This window comes from Neofelis nebulosa, chromosome 12 (genome assembly GCF_028018385.1).
Source record: "Neofelis nebulosa isolate mNeoNeb1 chromosome 12, mNeoNeb1.pri, whole genome shotgun sequence".
In the NCBI taxonomy this organism is placed as follows: Eukaryota; Metazoa; Chordata; class Mammalia; order Carnivora; family Felidae; genus Neofelis; species Neofelis nebulosa.
The window spans coordinates 20,114,140-20,130,747 of record NC_080793.1 but is presented as its reverse complement, the minus strand read 5'-3'; the positions used below and the strand labels follow the sequence as shown (position 1 = coordinate 20,130,747).

The following is a 16,608-nucleotide window of genomic DNA, read 5'->3' as shown; positions in this document are numbered from 1 at the left end:
GAGTCTGGGTAAAAGGTAACTAGGAGTTCTTTGTTCTGCAACTTTCAGTAAGTGCAAGATGGTTTCAAAATGAAAAAAAAAAAAGCTACCCATAAGGTTCAAGTTTTTGGTTTAGGTTAGGGAGACAGGATAATACATGTAAAACCAGTGAGGCATTTGGAAGATGCTCCCCGTAAGGAGGAGGGGAAAAGAGGAGAGACACAGTCCTGCGATATCACTAAGGGCTTTAATTGGAAACAGCTCCCTCCACAGTGGCTTTTTCAGGAGCTGGAGTGACTCCTGCTGGTGGCACGGCACAGGGGTGGCTCAGACGTCTTCTCCTCCCGGGGGAGTTTCTGAATCCGTCTTCATGGCCCCTGCTCACTGCCTCTTCCTTCCTGAGACACCCCAGCGGCCCACAGCCTGGGAGGCCCGCGTGGGAGCGGCGGTCTAGAATGCTCAGGGCCTCCCGATGTGACACGGCTGGAATGGCCAGTGGTCCCGGGAGTAGCGGTTTAGGTTTCTCTTGCAGAAACCTCTTTGGGAGACGTGTGTATTCAGTTCTGCAAGCAGAAAGGAACCGGTTACGATGCCAGGTGGAACCTTCGCACTGGGCTTGGATGCACCGCCCCAGTCACCTCCATCCCTGATCATGGTCGGGTCCTGGAATACCGTGTGAGCCACGTGGACCCCCAGGCCGGACTCGCAAGTCCTTGGTGGCAGGGCCATGCCAGTAGGTTCTGCGTTTGTAATTCATTGGTGTGTTCAGTGATGGTCGGGGGCCTTGCACAGAGCAGAGGCCTGGAAGGTAAGAGAATCGGACCCAATCTGCTTCTAACACTAACCTTACTTCCTGGGTGGACTTTGGGAAAGTCCCTTTCCCCTGTGGGCCTCAGTTTTCTCTATACAATGAGAGGTAGCTTATTTTTTAAAAAATTTTTTAATGTTTATTTTTGAGAGAGAGAGGAAGTGAGCACATGAGCAGGGGAGGGGCAGAGAGAGAGGGACAGAGGATCCAAAGCAGACTCCAAGCTGTCAGCACAGAGCCCGACATGGGGCTTGAACTCATGAACTGTGAGATCATGACCTGAGCCGAAGTCAGATGCTCAACCAACTAGGCCACCCAGGTGCCCCAAGAGAGGTGGGTTTTTAAACTGTGTTCCATGGAGCCCCGTGGGGGCTGGGAGGTGAGAGGGAGCGGGTGGTGGAGCTAGTGGGGCTCCCGGGCCTCACCCTCGATTCAAGTGCAGCGGGAGCCCTTCTGTCTTTTACAACAATGGGACTTTGTGTGAGACTTTGTTTGCATGGACGGTGTAGCTGTTTTTGCGAATCCTGAAATGCGGGGGCTGGGCTGGTCCTTAGCTCTTAGCAGCAGCCTCAGAGGGTGTTTGTGAGCTAAGTGACATCACCCGGGCAGTGTGGGTGCCCAGCAATGTGGCGACGTCTCTTCTTCCTGGACTGGACTTCTATCCTTCTTCCATGACCCTGAGGCGTTTCACCCCCAACTATACTCAGCCCACAAGCATTCTGTGGCCTTGTTTACTTGCCATGCACCTTGTGGGGTTTGGGGGAACACAGCTGTCCTCCTGGGACTTACCGTCTAGTGGCCAAAGCAGACACAAAAGCAACAGCCACACAAAATAGACGTGTAAGATAAGATCCCAAGGGCTTAGAAGAGAAGCAGGGATGTGTGCTCTTTCCTCCCAGACCTATTGTTCCTCACGTAATTCCTAGCAGACTCCTGGAATTGCTCCAGTGTGTTCTAGAATGACCGAAGCTTCCTGGAGGGCGTGGTCCTCTCTCTCCTATCACCACACTTAGTTTAGCTCAAAGATCAATGGGGCTTGGTCATCAGGACAATGGGGGTTCCTGGTCAGTGTTAGGACCCCAGTGTGGAACTCACCTTCATACTCATTGTTGCTGGTGGTGGAGGCTCTCTTTTCTGGGTGGATCAGAGGTTGTCCCAAAGGTGAGTGGGAGGCTTCATTAGCACGCTTCAAATTCTTGCTGTCCAGCCCCTCCTTCTGCAAACCTGGTGGTGATAATTCCACACAGTCAGGTAGGGAGGCTCAGGGGAGGTGATGGAAGTGAAGGTACGTTGCCAACCTTGAGTCAGTGCACGCGAGCCAGTGGTGGTTGTCATGGGGGCGGGGACCACCTGGATCTCCCTCCTCCAGTCTTCCGAGTGCTCCCCCTAAGCACATGCTGGGTTCAAACTATGTGTTCTTTTTAAAACACAAAGTTTACCTCCCCCCACCCTGTTTACAAATGCTAATGCATATCCATTATAGAAAAGCTAGGAAAGATTGAAGAATATGAAGCAGAAATAGAAATGACCCAAACTCCTGGCCCCTCAGATGCAATCACAGTTCTGGTCTTTTCTCACACATACTTTTACACAGTCCATCATATCTTACATGTCATGTATGCATTTTCCTTTTTTCATAAATGTTATGTCATAAACATTCTTCTCAGGCCACTAAATTTTAAGAAATGATGGTTGTATAATATTCTATTTTGCAGAGAATTCAAGAGTTATTTAATCAATATTCTATTGTTGGGTGTTTAAATTGTTTTTCACTACTATAAATACTATTATGGTGAACATTGTTGTATATAAAGCTTTGTTTTTATATAATTCTAAATTCTTTTTTTTAATGTTTATTTATTTTGAGAGAGAGCACACGCTTGAGAGTGGGGGGAGGAGCAGAGAGAGAGAGGGAGAGAGAGAATCCCAAGCAGGCTTGATGCACATCGCAGAGCCTGATATGGGTTTCGATCTCAAGAACCATGAGATCATGACCTGAGCTGAAATCGAGTTGGACACTTAACCGACTGAGCCACCCAGGCACCCCATAATTCTAAATTCTTTAAGGTATAGCATAGGAGTCTGTCAACAGACTGAACTGTGTTCTGTAATAAATATCTCTGTCCTTTGATAGCTGCACAAGTACAGCAAACTGCTCCCCTCCCATGCCTCTGTTCTCAGAGCTACAAAATGACACATCCATTTTGGATAATCATGTCCCCTTCTTAGAGTTACGGTAGGGATCAGATAATATCGCTTTTCTCCAGTGTCAGCTCTGATATAGTAGGGGACTTATCTGATCACAGTGGGCTCCCTAGTGCCTAGACAGTGCTTTGTAAGTAAGAAGGTCTCAGTCATTACCATTATTATTATTAAAAAAAATTTTTTGGGGGGCGCCTGGGTGGCTCAGCCGGTTGGGTGTCTGACTTCAGCTCAGGTCATGATCTCGCGGTCCGTGAGTTCGAGCCCTGCGTCGGGCTCTGTGCTGACAGCTCAAAGTCTGGAGCCTGCTTCAGATTCTGTGTCTCCCTCTCTCTCTGACCCTCTCCCATTCATGCTCTGTCTCTCTCTGTCTCAAAAATAAATAAACATTAAAAAAAAATTTAAAAAAATTTTTTTAATGTTTATTTATTTTTGAGAGAGAGAGAGAGAGAGAGGGAGAACGAATGGGGGAGGGGCAGAGAGAGAGGGAAACACAGAATCAGAAGCAGGCTTCAGGTTCTGAACTGTCAGCACAGTGCCTGACACAGGGCTCGAACCCACGACCCACAAGATCATGACCTGAGCCGAAGCTGGACGCCCAACCGACTCAGCCACCCAGGCGCCCCACCATTATTATTATCTTGGAAAAATGGATTGACATTTTTAAGGTCCTCAGTTTTTATTGTGAAATTATTTCCTGGAGGAGTAAGTATTTTAAAGACCCTCACCATGGATTTTCTGGAAGAATATGCCATGAGAATTTTTCTCATGCTGTTAAACTGCTCCATTTCCTGATGGGACTGTGACAGACACCTGACCGGCCTCCCTGCCTATTGTTTATTGGTTTGAGTTAGGAAACCACCCAGTCCCCACTTAATTTTAGGTTGGAATTATCACTCAAAGGCTGAAGGAAATCTGAGGGTATCACAGCAGAAAGGGGATGAAAAAACTGAGGTCTAGAGAGGCTGGGCAGTGTGTCTTTGTCTGGTACCTACTGCAGGTGGATGGCTGCTGATCCTGAGGTTCACTGGGGGCCTTGGGGTCATCCATGGCCTGGGGGTCCTCACAGTCTCTGCAGCACAAACAGAAGATCTTCGAAGCCAAGTTTTGGTGGGCTGCTGTAAGAGGTGAAGGAATGGGGGCCATGGTTTCTGGGATCTGAACTCCAGATGCCCACTGGAAATTCACTGTGATGGGGGCCATTACTGGGTCAACCTCTCCCAAGATATACTAGCCTTCCTCCCTCCCAAATCTTGCATAGCTCCCCATGGCCAGCAGATCCAGGCCCTTCTGCCTAGGCTGTCCTCTTTTAAAATTATTTTTCCCATTCTATGCAAAATTTCCTTACCCATGGAGAAGAGTTGAAGCCTTTACTCTGCCAGCTTCGCCTGTAGGGGCGCCTTGTTGAGTCAGCTAACCTTGAATTTGAACCCAGTTGCCTGGGCAGGGCTGTTTCCTAAATAAACATAAGACTGTGGATGAAAAATGCTAGTCCTTTATCTGTGCTCATACTCTAGATAGGATCCCCCTACCGTAACATCCAGGCTCACGCACACGAGCATCCAGTTTTTAGGTTGATCCATGTTCAACCCCAGTTCTGGGTGCATTCTCCTGGGTAGATTCCTTAACTTTCTTGAACCTCAATTTTTTCATGGAGAAAATGGGAGTGCAGTGCCTACTTGCAGAAAAAGTAAAGGACTAAGTATATGAAAAGTCACAATAAGTGTGCAGTCAATGATCATTCCATTTCCCTTCCCTTTATGTGGCTCACTGGCTCCAAAATACTCCAGTTGGCCCAGGTCCCAGGGGAACATGGCAATGAAGCACAGTCTTGCAGGTTTAGGTCCTGGTCCTGCCACCAACTTGCTCACTGGCTGTGGCTAAGTCCACGTGTGTCTCTGCATTTCAGGAGCCCCATCAATAATAGCAGGAAGTTAGGCTAGATGATATCTTCAAGGATCTTTCTAGTTCTGATGGTCCAGAATTATAAAACCTTGCTTTAGTCACCAATTCCTTTGTCTCTGAATACTTCCAGTTCTCACTTGCCTTTCTGTGGCAAGACCCCTTTTTAGGAAATTCTTTTTTCAACATTGCTACCAGATCTCTCTTTCTTTCTTTCTTTCTTTCTTTCTTTCTTTCTTTCTTTCTTTCTTTCTTTCTTTCTTCTTTCATTAAAAAAATTTTTTTTCAACATTTATTTATTTTTGAGAAACAGAGACAGAGCATGAGCAGGGGAGGGACAGAGAGAGAGGGAGACCCAGAATTTAAGCAGGCTCCAGGCTCTGAGCTGTCAGCACAGAGCCCAACGGGGGGCTTGAATCCACAAACTGCGAGATCAAGACCTGAGCTGAAGTCAGTCGCCCAACCAAATGAGCTGCCCAGGCGCCCCCAAGGAAATTCTTATCATGGTATCGGCTGATGTCCCTCACAAGCCAATTCTCTATGTGAGCTGCCACACTCATGAGTGTTTGCTTCTCACTCTCTCTACTGCTGTCCACTGGCCCAAGCCACCATTATGTCTTGCCTAAAGCAGAACAACAGCCTCCTAAGTGATGTCTTTGTTTCTTTTACCCTGGACCCCTTCAATTAATACAAAATCTTTAACTTCTGGCATGTACTGTATTTGATACAGCACAATTTATATATTGTGGCTAGATACATCCAGCAGCCTAGACACATACAAATATCTCCATTTTGTGGGATTCTTGGACCAAAGTAGTACTCCTTGGGGCCATTTAGCCCCCATCTCTAATAGCCTTTTGGATTTTCTGCCCAGTGAGTTTTTCCACATGATTTGAGCTCTGATATATTTCCTTGAGCTCTCTTTAATTAATTTATTGTATCTTCTTAGGATTTATGAACAGATAGAAATTTACAAATCAAAACCACACTAAGATACCACCTCCCACTGGTCAGAGTGGCTAAAATGAACTAATCAGGAAACTACAGATGTTGGCAAGGATGTGGAGAAAGGGGAACCCTCTTGCACTGTTGGTAGGAATGCAAACTGGTGCAGCCGCTCTGGAAAAGTGTGGCGTTTTCTCAAAAAATTGGAAATAGAGGAGCGCCTGGGTGGCGCAGTCGGTTAAGCGTCCGACTTCAGCCAGGTCACGATCTCGCGGTCTGTGAGTTTGAGCCCCGCGTCAGGCTCTGGGCTGATGGCTCGGAGCCTGGAGCTTGTTTCCGATTCTGTGTCTCCCTCTCTCTCTAACCCTCCCCCGTTCATGCTCTGTCTCTCTCTGTCCCCAAAATAAATAAAAAACGTTGAAAAAAAAATTAAAAAAAAAATTGGAAATAGAATTACTCTATGACACAGCAATAGCACTACTAGGAATTTATCCAAAGGATACAGGAATGCTGATTCAAAGGGGCACATTGACCCCAATGTTTATGGCAGTGTTATCAACAATAACCAAAATATGGGAAGATCCCAAATGTCCATCTACTGATGAATGGATTAATACGATGTGGTATATGTACACAACTGAGTATTACTCAGAGATGAAAAAGAATGAAATCTTGCCATTTGCAACAACATGGATGGAACTGGAGGGTATTAAGGTAAGTGAAAGAAATCGATCAGAGAAAGACAGGTATCATATGTTTTCACTTATATGTGGAATTTGAGAAACTTAACGGAAGACCATGGGGAAGGGAAGGAAAAATAAGATACAAACAGAGAGGGAGGCAAACCATAAGACACTCTTAAATACAGAGAACAAAATGAGGGTTGATGGGGATGGGGAGCTGGGGGGTGGGGAAAATGGGTGATAGGCATTGAGGAGGGCCCTTGTTGGGATGAGCACTGAGTGTTGTATGTAACTGATGAATCATGGGAATCAACTCCTGAAGCCAAGACTACACTGTATGTTAGCTAACTTGACAATAAATTTTTTAAAAAGAGAGATTTATTTAAGGCAATTAGGTATTTTGTTTAGGAGATGCGCCATTTAGCAAGTATGCTTGCCATTAATATACGCATTCTTCTTGCTGTTTGCTTTCGTTTCAATTTCCTTCATATAAATTCTTGCCTCGTGGGGTTTTGCTTTGTTCCAGATTGCCTCATGTATGTTGAATGTAGAGGGAGGTGTTTCCTAAGGAAGGAGTGAAAGCAGAGGTGTGGCAAGCGCTCACCACAACCCTCGGCCCCAAGGACTAATGGTTGGAGGTCTGTTAGATGGTGATCAATTTGTGTGAGGGTGATTGCTAAGCTTCTGCCTCGGGTCCCTCCAAACCTTCACGAGCACGTTTTCTGTCTTGTTAACCTAATGAAAGTAGCTAATGTCACTTTACTCAGCCTATATTCAGGAGTCAGTGACTTCCAGGTTGGTGATCAGATGGCCTCTTTTAGGCTCTGTGAGGCCACAGAATTCAAGACACCATGTATAACTGTGGTCAACTGTAATGTGATCTCTGCTGTTTGTCATGGTCTTATCTACCTTAAAGTTGCTGCCTTTTCCTGAAAACAAAACAAAACAAAACAAAACAAAACAAAACAAAACAACAACTCCTGCTTCACATATATACCCTCAATACGTGTACTTTCATGTGTGTTAACGTTTATGTTAATAGATGGGAAAGTTTAACCAGATGACTTGGAATTATGGGCACTAAGGGAAACCTTTAATGTCAAAAGTACGAGATTTAAGAGGGACTCTAGAGAAGAGAGAAGACAAAAACACCACATAATCAGTAGAGAGCGTCTTTGATTGGTATGTTCTGGCCTCAGAAAGAAAGAAAGAAGGGGAAAAAAAAAGATGTACTCCTACTCAAACCTTCTGAAACCTGCTTTCTTTACATCTCTTTCTCTCTCTCCACCCAGCTTTATCGTTACCACCTACTTACACTCTTTCTATTCCTTCCCGTGACTGCTTAAATAAATTCCCTTCATTTCTGTAGAAAAGAACAATCAACACTGCACAATATCCCCTGAAAACTCCTGTACCAGGAAGGTGGGTCCAGAGAGGTTGAATTCAAACCCTGCATGAGAGTTGAGCTGAGGGTGAATATATAGGATCACCCCAAATTTCAGAATGACAGAAAGCTGCTGTATAACTCAGGATTCTGCTGGTTATCCTGCTACTTATTGACTCCTGTGTCTGTACCAGTCAGCTCACTTAATGGTTGACCTTCAGTGATGGGGAAAAATGTTTAAGAGCAGCAGGATGGAAAAGACCAGAAGATTTAAATAACCCACCTACACAGAATTCAAAAAAGTGGACTTGAGAAGAAAAATAGAAAAGGTACCACATAAAACTATTTCAAAAATCTTTTTCCCAAGGGTAGATCGGGCAAAGATCCAAAATTGCAAACAAAATCAAGATGAATTACCAGGAGACTTTAATGGGCTTCAGGACACTTTCAAAGAACATTCTAGGGCGACCAACAGCTTAAGTAAAGGAGGCTTTTCTTCTCTCTTTGCGAAAGGCTCAGACTTGAAATAGAGGACTTAGATAAAATAAATTAGGAGGTGAAATGCCAACTTAGATCTCCTGATCATTTTCAAAGAGTCCTAAAAAATCAACCAGAAATGGCCTTTTGGAGAAAACAACTGACTTCTAAAATAAAAACAAGGTCAAAACTCCTCTGTCCATAACGAACGTGGAGCCTGTTGATAAGGACCCTCGTATTTACGGTAAGCAGGAACCCATTGGAGGAATTCATGTTCCATAATGGTAGGAGAACAGCTCTCCAAGTCTGTCCAGTGATGCCACTCTGAGGAGACCTTAACACTCAATACATTCTTATCCTTCCTCTAAATTCTCAAGGGGAATTTTTGATAACTACAGACAATACCACTGGTTGACATGATTTGTTTCTTACGTGGAAATCAGATTCTTCCATTCCAACTAGAACTGAGACTATTCTGAGTGATGAAGAGTTGACCATTCCAAGTGTACAACTCCCAACGCCCGCAGCAGACTGTGTTGTCTTACACAACACTGGAAACAAGAAAATCTTGGATGGGGCTATCAATACCAATAGATGGGCCTATTCCGAGGACAGTGAGGTCTCTGTACAGGCTGGACAACTCAAGGTGCTCATTTTCTCTCATCTTGGCTGACATAGTAACTTAAATAATACAGCCCACGTGATGGAACACCAACCAACCAATCAAAATTCCTTAGACACAGAGAATGATTTGGAATTTCTTTTCTTGGTCACGCCTAGGAAATTGTGGATGATGATTCTGGAATGATCGTCAGATCCTTCTTTTAATTGATCTAACGATTTAATCTAAAACTTAAAATCTTTTAATGATCGTTGTTTGCCTCACAGTCATTTACTGGCTGCTGTCCAGAGAGTCAAATGATTCTATGCGGTCACTGGCCCAACGTAGAGCTCCACGGATGATTCAAAAACAAAACCAAAAGGCATCAGGCTGGCTAATGCTCAAACTGAACATCAGATCTCTGTAGGTGGAAAGGTGGAACTGTGTCTTCAAGGAAAGTGGACAACAGTGGTGAAGATCTGCACAATTCCTGAGGGTCTCTCCTGCAGCTTTGGTTGAGGGAGGACCAAAAAGGGGGAGACTAAAAATAAAAAAGAAGGTCCCAGTCTCCTAAGTAAAGACTGATTGCTCTGTAACCATGGTAACAGGTAAGCCCCAGAACCTGTTTTAAAGTCATTTAATCTTTTAACAAAACCTTGCCTCGGTGACCATTCTCCCCAAAGTAAGAGACACATAATAGTAGGTACACTTTCGCAGTTCACGGTCTACCATTCCCAAGCACTCCTGCCTCTGAAACGCCACCTTCCGTGAACGCAACACCCTCCCGCACTTGTTATATATTAGCGCTTAGCTTTGTTCCGAGACTTTGTGATAAAAGCTCAATTCTCCCTTGTTTAACCCAAAATAAACTCAGTTTTTGTTTCACACATTGAGTGGGGGGCTCTTTCTCTGCAGCAGCTTACATACATACAAATAGCCTGGAGCCTTACATACATACAAATAGCTTACATACATACAAATACATACATACAAAATTCCATATTAGGTGTTCACCAGGGGCTGAAATGTAGGTTTGTCTAAATCTAGTGTCAATACTTTCCATATGTTTACTCTGGGCAGAAATTTCATGAGAAAAAGAGGGGAGTAGAAAAACACTTTCTCCTTTCAGTCTTAGTAGCAAAGAGTGTTGAACTTTTGAGCCCTCTTCAGAAATGGAAAGGCTCTTAAGGGAGGTATTGCAGCAGCGACAGGCACATTCTTTGGGGGATAATAATTAAAGATCCCCTACTTAGTAAGCTATGAAATTTAGAAGAATTTAACTCCCTTGAACCTCAGGTTTCGTATCTGTAAAATGGGGATGACGATAATAGCATCTACCCTAAAATGTGGTTGCGGGGATTAAATAATGATGGAAAGTGCTTAGCACAGCTGCCTGGCATGTTGCCAAAGCTCCACAAACATAAATGCTGATGCGAAGAAATGAGTTGAATTGACGCTGGCTGGGGCGGGCCAGGAGTGCGCGGTTTCTTGCACTACCAGTGCCTGCCTCTAGATGGAGGCAGGAGCCAAAGAAAAAGCCTCTTGGGTTATGCCCAGTGGGCTGTGAGCCTCAGGTCTCCAGTGACCCACAGCACTTGGACCAGAACAAGAAAGACCCAGCGAGGTCAAACAGGAAGGCTTCTGGAGCTGGAGGAGCCCTTAGGGGTCAGTCGGCACAGGTGGGGAGACTGGGGCCCAGAGACAGAAACAGTGGAGTCGAGGCAAATTAGGGGTAATGTCTGCTTCTTATAGCAAAGGTGTCCAGGAGTGATGGAGACATTGTCCCTTTAAGTACAGAAAAAATACGCCGTCCTGCTCTGAGGTCTGACCTTTGAGGCTCACTCACCTGTAACTGGCAGAGAAGAGAGGAGGCTGTGATGTCACAGGGAACCAGGGAATGTTGGGGGTTTGCCTGGACCACGATGTCAGGGAAGAAGGGGGAGGTCTGCCGACCCTTTCTCCAGTGGTTTATCCTTCCCTCTGTCCACGACGCCATGCTCTCTGCCATGACATCGATTGGGGGCACTGGAACAGAAGTCCTGATGTCTTCTGTGGAAGCGTCTTGAGGAAGGCTGGGCCAGAAAGGGGCAGAACATCGCTGAATGTAAAATGCCCGCGTCCACATTCTGTCTCTGCTCACCAGCTGGGTGCTAACCTTGGGCAAATGGACTTCACCTCTCGCTTTTCTCCTCTGAAAAATGGAAATGTTGCTAATTACATGTCCTAGATATACTTTTAGGATGAAGTGAGATCAGATAGATAGAAAACATTTAACATGGTGCTTACAAGGTAGAGTAAGCATTCAAGAAATAGTCGTTGATAATGTGCAAAAATAAAGTGACATCTTCCCAATCTATCTTCCAGATAAAAGGGGGATTGCTTTATATTTGTGTTCTCACAAAATCTCTCACCTTAAGGGACACTCAATTCCTTTATTTAGAACAACCAGGCACTATTTGGGGAAGCTAAATTAGGTTACAAGGTTCTCCATCAGTGCTATCCTTGGATGTGTATAGAGGTCACCTGATACACAGGGAACAGAAGAAAGCAAAGACATTCTACACAGTTTTGTAGTCAGGGAGACAGTTGGGTAGGGGCTTAGGTGGGGGGGATGGGGTGGAATGTGACCTTACAGTTCTAAGTGTTTGATGGTGGTAAAACAGTCTTTTAAACTGTTTATACTTATTGTGAGTTACAGTTTATTAACTGTTTTTATTGGTATAAAGCAATACTCTTAAGTGGCAGTGTTAAAGGTTCTCAACTCTGGCTGCTGCTGAGATTCCTCTGAGGTGTTTTGGAAATGTAAGAATGCCTGGGGGCCTAACTAACTTAGAATCTTTTTAGTGGAGCCAGAGCTTCAGTATTTTTACAAAGCTGTCCAGGCAATTCTTGTATATTAACAAGACTGAGAACCACAGAGTTACATTGTAGCGATCTCTCATAATACCTGCAAGGAACTGGTTCCCAGTTCAGCCTACACTTGGAATCACCGGAGGAACTTCAAATAATGCCACACCCAGTGTCCACTCCAGGCCAGGAAAATCACCATTTCTGGGCATTGATAGTTTTTAAAGCTCCCCAGGAAATCCCACCAATTAAAAAAACCCTGAGATATAATTGACATACGAAGCTGTGTAAGTTTGAGGTATAGAAAGCAGTAGTTTGATACGTTTGTGTATTGTAATATGATTACTATAGTAGCTTTAGCAAATGCTTTTATCACATCACAAGGTTATCATTTCTTTTTTGTGTTGAGAACAATGAAGATCTAGTCTTTTAGCAACTTCGAAGTTTATAATACACTGACTTAAATTCTCATTCAGTGGTGAGAACCACTGACCTACAGAGCAAATTAAAAAAAAAAACCTTAATTTTCTTTTTGCTTTATGAGCGGATCCTTTTAGCTTTTCAGGGGCAGTGTCATATATGGATTCAAAAGCACTATTTTTCAAATAACTTTGAAATTGAGATAATATACTTTGAAAGCCTGTGTTAGATGAAAACTGCTGTTAAAGATGTCTGTGAAGAATTTACTTTTATTTTTAGTTTTTTAAATCACTGTATATAAATATAATGTATATTTTAAATATGCATATTTTATATTTTAAATATAAATATGTATATTTTAATTTACATCCAGGTTAGCATATAGTGCAACAATGATTTCAGGAGTAGATTCCTTAATGCCCCTTACCCATTTAGCCCATCCCCCCTCCCACAACCCCTCCGGCAACCCTCTGTTTGTTCTCCATATTTAAGAGTCTCTTATGTTTTGTCCCACTCCCTGTTTTTATATTATTTTTGCTTCCCTTCCCTTGAGTTCATCTGTTCTGTGTCTTCAAGTCCTCGTATGAGTGAAGTCATATGATATTTGTCTTTCTCTGACTAATTTCGCTTAGCATAATACCCTCTAGTTCCATCCACGTAGTTGTAAATGGCAAGATTTCATTCTTTTTGATTGCCAAGTAATACTCCATTGTTTATATATCCCACATCTTCTTTATCCATTCATCCATTGACGGACATTTGGGCTCTTTCCATACTTTGGTTATTGTTGATAGAGCTGTTATTAAACAGTGGGGTGCATGTGTCCCTTCAAAACAGCATACCTGTATCTCTTGGATAAATACCTAGTAGTGCAATTGCTGGGTCATAGGGTAGTTCTAGTCTTAATTTTTTGAGGAACCTCAAGACTGTTTTCCAGAGTGGATGCACCAGTTTGCATTCCCACCAACAGTGCAAAAGAGATCCTCTTTCTCCGCATCCTCGCCAACATCTATTGTTGCCTGAGTTGTTAATGTTAGCCATTCTGACAGGTGTGAGGTGGTTTTGATTTGTATTTCCCTGATGATGAGTGATGTGGAGCATTTTTTCATGTGTCAGTTGGCCATCTGGATGTCTTCTTTGGAGAAGTGTCTATTCATGTCTTTTGCCCATTTCTTCACTAGATTATTTGTTTTTTGGGTGTTGAATCTGATAAGTTCTTTACAGATTTTGGATACTAACCCTTTATCCAATATGTCGTTTGTAAGTATCTTCACCCATTCTGTCAGTTGCCTGTTAGTTTTGCTGATTTTTTCCTTCACTGCGCAGAAGCTTTATATTTTGATGAGGTCCCAATAGTTCATTTTTGCTTTTGTTTCCCTTGCCTCCAGAGACGTGTTAAGTAAGAAGTTGCTGTGGCCAGGATCAAAGAGGTTTTTGCCTGCTTTCTCCTTGAGGATTTTGATGGGTTCCTGTCTTACATTTAGGTCTTTCATCCATTTTGAGTTTATTTTTGTGTATGGTGTAAGAAAATGGTCCAGGTTCATTCTTCTGCATGTCGCTGTCCAGTTTTCCCAGCACCATTTGCTGAAGAGACTGTCTTTACTCCATTGGATATTCTTTCCTGTTTTGTCAAAGATTAGTTGGCCATACGTTTGTGGGTCCATTTCTGGGTTCTCTATTCTGTTCCATTGATCTGAGTGTCTGTTCTTGTGCCAATACCATACTGTCTTGATGATTACAGCTTTGTAGTATAGCTTGAAGTCCGGGATTGTGATGCCTCCTTCTTAGTTTTTCTTTTTCAACATCACTTTGGCTATTCCAGTTCTTTTCTGGTTCCATACAAATTTTAGGATTGTTTGATCTGGCTTTGTGAAGATTGCTGGTGTTATTTTGATAGGGATTGCATTGAATATGTAGATTGCTTTGGGTAGTATTGACATTTTAACAATATTTGTTCTTCCTACCCAGGAGCATGGAATATTTTTCCATTTTTTGATCTCTTCTTCAATTTCTTTCATAAGCTTTCTATAGTTTTCAGTGTATAGATCTTTTACCTCTTTGGTTAGATTTATTCCTAGGTATTTTATGATTTTTGGTATAATTGTAAATGAGATTGATTCCTTGATTTCTCTTTCTGTTGCTTCACTTAGTTGTATAGGAATGCAACCGATTTCTGTGCATTGATTTTATATTCTGCAACTTTGCTGAATTCATGAATCAGTTCTAGCAGTTTTTTGGTGAAATCTTTTGGGTTTTCCACATAGAGTATCATGTCATCTGCAAAGAGTGAAAGTTTGACCTCCTCCTTGCTGATTTGGTTGCCTTTTATTTCTTTGTGTTGTCTGATGGCTGGGGCTAAGACTTCCAATACTATGTTGAATAACAGTGGTGAGAGTGGACATCCCTGTCTTGTTTCTGACCTTAGGGAGAAAGCTCTTAGTTTTTCCCCATTGACAATGATACTAGCATTGGGTCTTTCATATATGGCTTTTATGATCTCAAAGTATGATCCTTCTATCCCTCCCTACTTTCATGAAGGTTTTTATCAAGAAAGGATGCTGTATTTTGTAAAATGCTTCCTCTGCATCTATTGAGAGGATTATATGGTTCTTGTCCTTTCTTTTATTGATGTGATGAATCACATTGATTGTTTTGAAGATATTTAACCAGCCCTGCATCCCAGGTATAAATCCCACTTGGTCATGGTGAATACTTTTTTTAATGTATTGTTGGATCCCGTTGGCTAATATTTTGTTGAGGATTTTTACATCCATGTTCATCAGGGAAATTGGTCTATAGTTCTCCTTTTTAGTGGGGTCTTTGTCTGATTTTGGAATCAAGGTAATGCTAGCTTCATAGAAAGAGTTGGGAAGTTTTCCTTCCATTTCTATATTTTGGAATAGCTTCAAGAGAGTAGGTGCTAACTCTTCCTTAAATGTTTGGTAGAATTCCTCCAGAAAGCCATCTTGCCCTGGACTCTTGTTTTTTGGGAGATTTTCAATTACTAATTCTATTTCTTTACTGGTCATGGGTCTGTTCAGATTTTATATTTCTTCCTGTTTAAGTTTTGGTAGTGTATGTTTCTAGGAATTTGCCTAGAAAAAAATTGCCCATTTTTTTTTTTTGGCATATAATTGCTCATAATATTCTCTTATTATTGTTTTAATTTCTGCTGTGTTGGTTGTGATCTCTCCTCTTTCATTCTTGATTTTATTTATTTGGGTCCTTTCCTTTTTATTTTTGATCAAACTGGCTAGCGGTTTATCAATTTTGTTAATTCTTTCAAAGAACCAGCTTCTGGTTTCATTGATCTGTTCTACTGGTTTTGTTTGTTTGTTTGTTTGTTTTGTTTTGGTTTTGATAGCATTAATTTCTGCTGTAATCTTTATTTTCCTGCCTTCTGCTGGTTTGGGGTTTATTTTCTGTTCTTTTTCCAGCTCTTTAAGGTGTAGGGTTAGGTTGTGTATCTGAGAACTTTCTTCCTTCTTTAGGAAGGCCTGGATTGCTATATACTTTCCTCCTATGACCACCTTTGCTGCGTCCCAGAGGTTTTGGGCTGTGGTGTTATCATTTTCATTGGCTTCCATGTACTTTTTAATTTCTTCTTTAACCTCTTGGTTAGCCCATTCATTCTTTAGTAGAATGTTCTTTAGTCTCCAAGTATCTGTTACCTTTCCAAATTTTTTCTTGTGGTTGATTTCGAGTTTCATAGTGTTGTGGTCTGAAAATATGCACGGTATGATCTCGATTTTTTGTACTTGTTGAGGGCTGATTTGTGTGCCAGTATGTGATCTATTCTGGAGAATGTTCCCTGTGCACTGGAGAAGAATGTATATTCACAGCTTTAGGATGAAATGTTCTGAATATTTCTGTTAAGTCCATCTGGTCCTGTGTGTCATTCAAAGCCATTGTTTCCTTATCGATTTTATGATTAGATGATCTGTCCATTGTTGTAAGTGGAGTGTTGAAGTCTCCTACTATTATGTTATTATTATCAATGAGTTTCTTTATGTTTGTGATTAATTGATTTATATATTTGGGTGCTCCAATGAGGATTTGGGTCCAAATGTGAATTTGGAGCATAAATGTTTACAATTGTTGGTCTTCTTGGTGGAAAGACCCCTTAATTATGATATAAAGCTCTTCTTCATCTCTTGTTACAGTCTTTATTTTAAAATCTAGATTGTCTGATATAAGTATGGCTACTCTGGCTTTCTTTTGTTGACCATTAGCATGACAGATGGTTCTCTATCCTCTTACTTTCAATCTGAACGTGTCTTTAGGTCTAAAGTGGGTCTATTGTAAACACCATATAGATATATCCTGTTTCATTATCCATTCTGTTACCCCATGTCTTTTG

General features: G+C 42.3%; 1 protein-coding gene across 3 annotated transcripts; it reads right to left on the bottom strand.

Annotated features, from left to right (window-relative positions):
* Positions 1 to 212: 212 nt before the first annotated feature.
* TEX48 (testis expressed 48) lies at positions 213 to 11,351 on the bottom strand. Of its 3 annotated transcripts, none has more exons than XM_058694384.1 (5): positions 10,828 to 11,351; positions 4,338 to 4,445; positions 3,981 to 4,107; positions 1,883 to 2,011; positions 213 to 542 (listed from the first exon to the last, which is right to left on the bottom strand). In XM_058694384.1, exons 1-5 carry the CDS (start codon positions 11,104 to 11,106, stop codon positions 439 to 441), a joined length of 747 nt encoding a protein of 248 aa, XP_058550367.1. In that variant the 5' UTR covers positions 11,107 to 11,351; the 3' UTR covers positions 213 to 438. The 3 variants fall into 3 exon arrangements, with proteins under 3 accessions (XP_058550367.1, XP_058550368.1, XP_058550369.1); XM_058694385.1 differs by having other exon boundaries at positions 3,985 to 4,116; positions 4,346 to 4,445; positions 10,828 to 11,341; XM_058694386.1 differs by lacking the exon at positions 10,828 to 11,351 and having other exon boundaries at positions 3,985 to 4,107; positions 4,338 to 4,449.
* Positions 11,352 to 16,608: the final 5,257 nt, after the last annotated feature.